The following is a 9220-nucleotide window of genomic DNA, read 5'->3' on the forward strand; positions in this document are numbered from 1 at the left end:
AAATAAAAAACTTTTTTTAAAAAAATAATGATTATATATGTTAATAGTGCAAAATTTAGTAATATATATTAACGTATTATAACAAAATATGCTTTATTTATTAATCTCATTTTTATGGATAATTTTATGTAAATATTTTTAGATGTTCTAATAGTGTAAACTTCAATATTTAGGAGTTAATCTCTAGTTCTTGTCCTTTACATACAAGAATTTTGATTCTCAAAATATGCTATGTTAAATTTCTTAATGGAAAGTATGAAAAGCTTAATATTTACACTCCAAAACTCCTCAAAGAAATTCTACCAAGTATTACTTATCAACAACAATGAGTATTTTATGAAAAAATATTCAATATGTGTGGCGTAGGTAACGAAGCTGAATCGATTAGAGCGAGGCAAAACTAACAAGTTTCTGAAGAAAAATGATACATATGACATTTTAGGTGAATCTCAGATCAAAATAGAATAGGAAAGTAAAGAACTTTATAAGACATAACACAAGTTCACATGATACATACATACGTTTTTTAGCTCATTGATGACTTAGCTCAAAGGATAAACTTGTGATATTGGTTAATCCAAAGCAGACAATACTTGTCATGAGTTTGGATGGTCGACAATAAGAGTATTTCCCACCATTTTCACATAGTGGTGAATTGACAAAATAGGAGGACAAGAATGTCATAAGAGTGGAATCTTTTTAAAGATAAAGAAATTAAAGCATAGCTTGAAATCAAATCACTCATTCCAAAAACTTTCTTCATCACTCTCTTTATACTTTTCCTTAGCATTAAGACTTCTCTCATCCATCACCTCATCTTCTTCACATTTTGCAACATAAAACAACATCCAAAAACAAACCAAACTTCCTCTTTTTTCTTCAATGGGAGACAACACATCTCCTAACACCTCCAAAAAACAGAAAAAAGACTCTGAAGTTGCACCAAACCATGCAAAACATACTAAGTTTTATAACCATTTTCTCTTCAAAGCTTCACTTCTTGTGATTTTTGTTGTTGTGCTTCCACTTTTCACCTCAGAAGCTCCTGATTTCATTAACCAAACTCTTCAAACAAGAAGCTGGGAAGTTCTTCAGCTTATATTTGTTGGCATAGCTGTTTCATATGGACTTTTTAGCAAAAAAAGTGATGAAACAGATAAGGAACATAACACAAAGTTTGATAATGCTCAATCCTATGTATCTGGATTACTTCATGCCTCATCTGTTTTCGATGATGATACCGATAATCATGATGAAAACAAAGTTCAAACTTGGAATAATCAGTACCGTAGAGGTAACAATCCTGTTGTAATAGAAAATCATAGCCTTAATGAACAGAGAGCTATTAATTCAAGAATTGGCGAAAAGCCTCTTCTTTTACCTATTCGAAGCTTGAAATCGCGTGTTCTTGATGATCATTTGGAAGAAAGTAATGGATTAAGTTCAAAATCAAGAAATGGGGATTTTGTTGTGTCAAGTCCTAAGAAATTGGTGGAGAGTTTAGAGGAAAATGTTGTTCGTCCATCGCCTATTCCATGGCGATCAAGATCAGCAAGAAACATGGAGATGAAAGAAGATGGTGATTTAGTTAAAAAGATTGAACCTTTTTCTTTAAGGTCTCAATCTTTTAGATTACCTAAGAATAGTAATAACAACTCAAATTCCTCTTCACCAAGAACTCTTTCTCCTTCACAATCAAGAAAATTGTCCTTTTCACCAGAATCACAATCCAAGATTGTTAATGAAGATGTAGTCAGAAAGAAAAGTTTTCGTAAATCGAATCCTCCTCCACCACCACCTCCACCACCACCACCACATTTCTTCTATAAGATGAAATCAACCTCTAGTGTTAATAATGACAATGTAATTTCATCTGATAAGGAATTGAGGAGAAGCATAAGGAGTGTGCCAATGGATTCGACACGCGGTGAAAAGCTCCAAACAACAAGAAAAGCATATTCAGGAACAACAACAGAATTGAAGCCATTTATTGGAAGTACAAGAACAAAAGAATTCATATGTCCTGAAGCAGATGAAGAAACTTTTATAGGAACAACTGATAAAATGATGCATGAAAGTTACAACTTTTCGACAAAATCAAGATTCATGGAATTCCCAAATGAAGAGAAGAAAGAATATGTTGAGAAATTCCTTGTGGAAAGTGATCAAGAGGATTCAGAGACTGATAGTGAAGATTATGATTACTTTGAAGAAAACGCGGAGAAAACAGAAATTGAAACTCAGAGTGATCATGAAGGACCAGATGTTGATAAGAAAGCTGATGAGTTTATAGCAAAGTTTAGGGAGCAAATTAGGCTTCAGAGAATTGAATCCATCAGAAGATCAGCAGGGCAACCTACAAGAAACCTTGTAAGATAACCTTTTATGTTTCACTATTTATACTTATTGAGTTTTCTGTTATTATACAGAGATTTTAGCATATTGTAATTTTAATGTAATTAATTACCTCTGCCTCATCTACTATAATTGATTTGTTGCCTTCTTATGATTATTGTTACTGCATGACAATATCTGGAATGAAGATCTTTTCATTATCCCAGCTTTCTTAACAACAACAATATACCTATTAGTCAACAAACGGGATTTGGGAAGAGTGGTGTGTATACAGTCTTACCCTGAGTGAAGACAGAGAAAGTTGTTTCTGATCGACTATTGTCATAGGTAAAGCATATCAAAATCAGCATGAAAAGTAAATACAGTAGTGAAGAAACCATATAATGGAAAAAAGAACAGTAGCAACAACAAATAGTACGATAACCGAAGCAAGGATTAATGGTACTTGTAGTGTCAATATAATCCTACAAAGTTGTCCTTAACCAGTGGACAATTGATGTTATAGAGTTATGTTGAAGTGCTAATGCTCTATTCTCTGATATCTGGAAATGAATGGATTTGTACTGATAACAAATTTGTATATCAATTTGATTTGCACTTAATATACTGTAGCTTATAATAGGCCCAGGAATCTCAACAACTCCAGCGTGTCCCATTATCATAATCTAACATCATTTCGAGTTGCTACTTTATTATCAGAGGATTTTAGGACACAATTTAGATGAGGGTCTATCGGTCTAGCTATCCCCAAGGTAGGGGTACTGTCTATGTCTACGTACATTTTACTCTCTCCAGACCACCCTGTGTGATTACACTGGATATGTTATTGTTGTTGCAATTTAGACGAGTTTTGGACAAAATGGCGGACAGGTTATCAATGCATAAACTCATAAACGTTGTAGAAAAAGAGAAGGAACCATGTGATGTGAGGGGTTACTCAAGAGTCTTCAGTAATACTCAAGGTCGGCTCTATGCTTTGGGAAATAAAGCTTTTGCCTTAGGCCGCCAAATTTTTATCAAGAATAAATTATGTGTTAAAATTTCTATAGAAAAAATTGATTATTTATGATTAAAAGTATAATTTTTTTTTAAATATATTATTTTATCCACTTTAACATCTTTTGTACTTTGTTAAAATTAAGAATGAATAGTGAAAATTGTTGAACAAAATGAATTACAAATTCTTTTTTATTTCTTTTTAAATTTTAGTTTCAAACATTACTACAAGCATATTAAAATGGGGTATACCAAGTCATCAACACTTCTTGCGTCAAATTCTATGGTTCTAACTCTTATCTTTATTTAATATTTGTCAACTTATTACTTATATAATTATGTTAACAATTCATATAATAATTGCCTCACTAAAATGATGTTTTTCAACGTTGAGTTGATAAAATCTTACCTAAAATTAATAACTGAAAAAATAATATTAAAATACTAATAATTTTCATCTAAATAGGGTAAGAAAAATAAATTTTGAATAAATACGTATATGAAGTTTGTTTATATTTTAGACCTTGAATTAAAATTTCGCTTTAGGCCCTCAATCACATTGAGCCGCCCCCGGTACTACTCATAATATTTTATAATAGCAATATTTGTAGCTTGAATTAAGACTTCGAAGCATCTTTCCTCTTTTTATAACTAAAGAGGCAGGCAACTTTGCTCAAGTGTTAAATACCATTTCTCCACCTTCAATCGTAAGATTATAAGTTTGAATTATCAAAAAACCAAAAAAATGCGAAAGCTTTTAAGAAGGGTTATGTAAATGCTCCGATTAGTTTACCGAACAAATTGAATACTTGTCATCATAATAAATTTCAACATTGAAAAAATTTTCTTCATTGCGAGATTGATTGGATCTATCGCTTGCCACCCCAGTCCCACACTCCTCACCCTATCCACCCAAGTGTTTTCCTATATTACTACAAAACAATTTTAATTAATATTTAACACCAAAAAAAAAGTGAGAAAGATTTTGGTTGTTGATCATTTAAACGTTGTTGAACGAGTTATAATGTTTGGGGTGCTTGGAAGTTGGAACACCTATCTACCGGTTGGTAGTTCCTCATCGTGCATTGACTGACTCTTCATGGGGTTGAAAACAACGCTCTAAAATCGGTGGGAAGGAAAAATTCGGATTCCACGAGTGAATCGAAAGTTGGATCTACATTGGATCTCACCTAAATCGCCCCATCAATCCTATCTTGAGGCGTGATTCTTCGAGTTTTTTTAGGGCCCTTGTTATATATGTTATACCATAATTAGGTAAGTTTACCATTGCATCCTTATTTACCGTTCTCTTGAAGTCAGGTTTTCAATAAATGAACATAAGTTAATTTACTTTGATTAATTAAATTGACCAATGAATATGAATTAATCATTTATTTTTCCTATGTTGATCAAATTTATACTTTCAAGGCTAATAATTCTCAAGAGTAAAATAGGAAGAATAATGCCATTTATACATTGATTTTATGAAATGACAAATACTCCAAAGAAACATCTATTTTTAATCAGAATGACATATAAATAAGAACGAAGAAAGTATATTATTTTAGAATAAATTAAATTGAGATATTATGAATAAAATTAATTAAATAGCCAAACTTCATACAAAAATGTGTATATGAAGTTTGTCCGCACAAACAATATAATATTCTAATTTCATATTTGCACGTCTAAATTTTGTAACTGCAGATGAAAGATTTTTTCAACTTCAGTCTCATAGGTCTGAAGCGATTAAAGCTTTAAATAGTTATGAATTATGCCTACATGTTAAATAGCTTCCACCCAATTGGCTATCTATGCAAACTAACGTCTTGGGCCTTTTTTGTGGACTATAATTGCAAATTTGCTCTCTAATAATTGAACGACAATTACCTTATGTATTGATTACGCTATGATGACTTGTCATGTGATCATAACACTCCAATTTTACAGTTTTATTTTCATTATTATGTTTGCTTTAAAAATAGATTAATCTAAATCGTATCGAAAAATGAAATAATACTTATTACTTTTTTTCGTAGTTCTAAGTTATTATTAGGGATAAGGGTCTGAAAAATATCCCAACTTTGGTCAGATTTGTTGTTGCGATACTAAACTTTCATAAGGACCTATTACCTCCCTAAACTATTCAATACCGTATTTTTCACCCCCTGAACTATTTAATAGTGTATTTTAAAGGTATATATTAAAGGTATATATGTGTCCACGTGGACACATTACTATTTATAATTTTGCATTATAGTCTATGAAGGTAATAGGTCTTCATGAAAGTTTAGTATCGCAATAGCAAATCCGACCAAAGTTGGGATATTTTTCAGACTCTTATCCCTTATTAGTATTATTTTCCTACTCATATAAGATATCATAAGAATATATTATTGTGACTTAAAATAGTGTTAAACTATTAAGCAGTCATGAGCATTTAAATCAATAATTAGACACTATTTTATATTCCTAATGACTAGACAATGACAAAGGAACAGGAAACAACTTCACAAAGCATGAAGCAAATTACCCACAATACCCTGAACTTGATTAACCAAACCAAAAAATATTGTTCCTAGGACATTGTCTCTTTATTTTGATTTTATGCGTTCAAATCTTACTTATATTTTGAGCAGAAGGTCTATCAACTTCAATCTCACATAAATAAAATTTATGTACATGTTATATTGTTCAGACTCCACTTATAAAACTATCCGAGTAATTTGTTGTTGTTAACATACTGTCTCTTTGCTTTGTAACTTAGCCACTAAGGAAAGTTATTTGATATGACATTATGACAAGCAATTAGCAAAAAGTTAAAAATACAAAAATATGATCAAAAGACAAACTTAAAAACTTCTCCAAGTAAATCTATAACCATAATAGTTGATATCCTTCATAACTTTACATCTAAAAAGTCCACTTCCTCTTACCCTACCAATAACCTCAAAATGGGGGAAAAAGTAAACTATTAGTACTTACTACCAAATATAGTAAAAAAGACTAATAAGCCTAATTTGTAAATACAAGAAAAAGATATAGTCAATAATAGAAATCAAAGATTCTTTGACCCACCAAATCCCCCATTCTCAAGTCCCAACAACCATATCTTAGACCATAAAAATTAATATTTTCATACACAAAACATTATGGTACTCGATTACAAGTTTCCTTGTCACTTTCATTTGACCAAATTGCCCTTCTTGCAAAATCATGATCTAGGATGTAGTGCATTGGCCCATAGGTTAAATGGCATGGGCCTGGGTTGGGCCTGGCCCATTGGTGTGGATGTGGGCCCAGATGAGGATGACGGTGGGCCCGCAACACGCTCACATGAAGGGCACATGGTGAGGGTGGTGGGAGGGGTCATTTGCATGTAGAATTGAGGTGAAAGCTTTAATGCCCTCAACTCTTGAACTTCTTTCTGTAATCTCCTGTTTTCCTCTGTCAAATTCTCACAACATCTCTTCAAGAACTCACAGTCAACTTCTGTTTGCTTCAACTTTGTCCTATTTACAAAAATCAAATCTCCATAAGAAAAAGAACGAAAAATTACATAGTTTCAACGATCTAAAAATGTTAACGTACTTGTGTAAGATAATTCAAGCAACATAGCAGAAAAAGGAACTACTTTCAACTGAATTTAAGTTATATGCCATGTATGGAGCTTTTACATGTCCTCTTAATATAGAGGGTTACTTTTATAGTACTATCATTGATTGAGATGATAGTGTACATAAAAGTGGTTAAATTTGAAGTAATAGTTTGTTTCACTTAACATGACTAATTATTTTACTGATTTGATAGTATAAAAATTATTCGCTAGATGCTAAATTTCAAATGGATCTAGATATATATGACTCCAACAACTTAATTTACTATTGATCACTTCTAGAAATAATATTAGGGATCGTTTGTTCTGCAAATTAAACTATTTGAGATTATAATTCCTGTGGAATAAAGTTGAATATTCAAGATCCAAGTATATGTTTGATTGACAGTATAGAGTTTTATCCTCCGAAAATATCTCATCTTATCCCGCGTAATAAATGCCCCCTAAATGATTGTGATGGACCAATAGAATGGAGCCAATCAAAAAAGTATGATGAGGAGACAATTTATCATTGTGGGGTTCCTATATGTCTAACTAAAGACCAAAATAGCATATGATTTGGTCTCATACACTCACATGAGACATGCTGTTTTAATCTTTAAGTCATTATTATTATCACTCCTATCATTTTCAATAATCATGATAATCATTATTTTTATTATAATTACAGTAGTTAATTAAAATACCATAAATACCCTCGAAAAGTACACAAAATTACAAAAATGTCTCACCTTGCTCTCCTATTCTGAAACCACACCTCAACTTGCCTAGGCCTCAATCCCAGTCTTTTGGCCAAAGCCAGCTTTTGTTTCTACACATAAAAAAACAAATCTGTAAGCAAAAACATAAAATGACCAAAATACCCCTAAAAAAAACAAGAAATTTTTATCAAACTTACAGGATTGAGTGTATTGTGTTCTTTGAAACTTTCTTCAAGAATGGCAGATTGGTCTTTTGATAGCCTTAATTTCTTTCTAGAAGTTTCTCCATCTTCTTCATCAGAACCTCTTTCCATTTCATGTTCCTCTTGATCACAATTATTAGCTTCTCTTTCAGTTCTCTTATTTCCACTTACACTCGAAATCGTACTGTTCGGTGACGAAACGCCGGCTTCTTCGTCGGCGTCACCCATCGCCGGCAGCCGATTCACATCGATTCCCTTCAAAAAAGTCCTTGTCTCCACTCTACATGTCTCAATGTTCCGATCTGTAAAAAATATTTACACAATTCGATCACTTAAAAAAATAATTACACAAAATAGCAATGGTAATATTCACGTAAATAAACATCCTTTTTGGTTCGGACCTTGGAAAAAGTCCATGGCCCGGCCCTTTATTGAATACCGCATAGTGAAAGCTTAATGCACGAGATTTTAACCAGATCTAAAGGAAAAATGTATAGATCAAAATTAATTACCTGAAGAAGGGAATAAGGAATCAGTCCAAGAAGTTTTTTGAATGAGATTGAAAGGTGAAAGATTGAGCTGAGTATTCTTCTTATTGTTATTATCTGGAAAACTGAGGCTAAGACTTAACCCCAAATCTTCTTTTTCAACCATCATTTTGTTTTTTGTAGATTTCTTGGAAGAAAAAACAGAGCTAAAAAAAGAGCAGTGATGTGAAAAGAATTTATTTTTTTTTCAGGTAAGAAAGATGGGTAGTTGTTGATATAGAGAGAGAAAAGAAAAGAAACTTTGGAGAGTGATATGAGTAGGAAGTGCAAATGAGAAGGACTTATATAGAAAGATACAATGCAAAAAAATTCCCTTTTTATTTTTAATATTATTTGGAAAATATTACTCCGTCTATCATAATTTATATGATTCACTTTTTCGTTTTAGTAATTCTTGTAAAAAATGATATCTATCACTCTTTTTAGATCATAAGTTTCACAAATATTTCTTTTTTAAACTGTATCAAGTCAAATTACATTATATAAAAATGAAATAAAGGACTTATTTTTTTCTAATTCGATATCAAATATTCATATGTATATTGAAGCTCAATTAATTCAAAATTTCATTTCTATGATTGATCTTCCTAATAAGATCATTTTTTTATAACAAATTTTTATTTAAAAATATTAAAGAAATCTCGATCATTCTATCAGAACCCACGTGAATATTTGGAAAATAGTTGAATAGTAGTAGTGGGTTATTGCACAAAGGGTCAAATGATGACAAAGGAGTGTCAGAGAGGGGGTACCAATTATCACAAATCACAACTTTTGCCTCCTCTAAATAATTACCTCCAT

At 31.7% G+C, this 9220-nt stretch overlaps 2 protein-coding genes across 2 annotated transcripts; one reads left to right on the forward strand and one right to left on the reverse strand.

Moving 5' to 3' along the window:
• The first annotated feature begins 882 nt into the window (after nucleotides 1–882).
• Nucleotides 883–2379, forward strand: LOC125843149 (uncharacterized). The gene has a single exon (XM_049522372.1). It carries the CDS (start codon nucleotides 883–885, stop codon nucleotides 2377–2379), a length of 1497 nt encoding a protein of 498 aa, XP_049378329.1.
• A 3808-nt stretch (nucleotides 2380–6187) lies between these two features.
• Nucleotides 6188–8665, reverse strand: LOC125842482 (homeobox-leucine zipper protein HAT4-like). The gene is made up of 4 exons (XM_049521781.1): nucleotides 8384–8665; nucleotides 7866–8173; nucleotides 7699–7778; nucleotides 6188–6863 (listed from the first exon to the last, which is right to left on the reverse strand). The coding sequence occupies exons 1-4, from the start codon at nucleotides 8526–8528 to the stop codon at nucleotides 6566–6568; spliced, it is 831 nt and encodes a 276-aa protein (XP_049377738.1). The 5' UTR covers nucleotides 8529–8665; the 3' UTR covers nucleotides 6188–6565.
• Nucleotides 8666–9220: the final 555 nt, after the last annotated feature.

Source organism: Solanum stenotomum, chromosome 10, assembly GCF_019186545.1.
Source record: "Solanum stenotomum isolate F172 chromosome 10, ASM1918654v1, whole genome shotgun sequence".
Classification (NCBI taxonomy): Eukaryota; Viridiplantae; Streptophyta; class Magnoliopsida; order Solanales; family Solanaceae; genus Solanum; species Solanum stenotomum.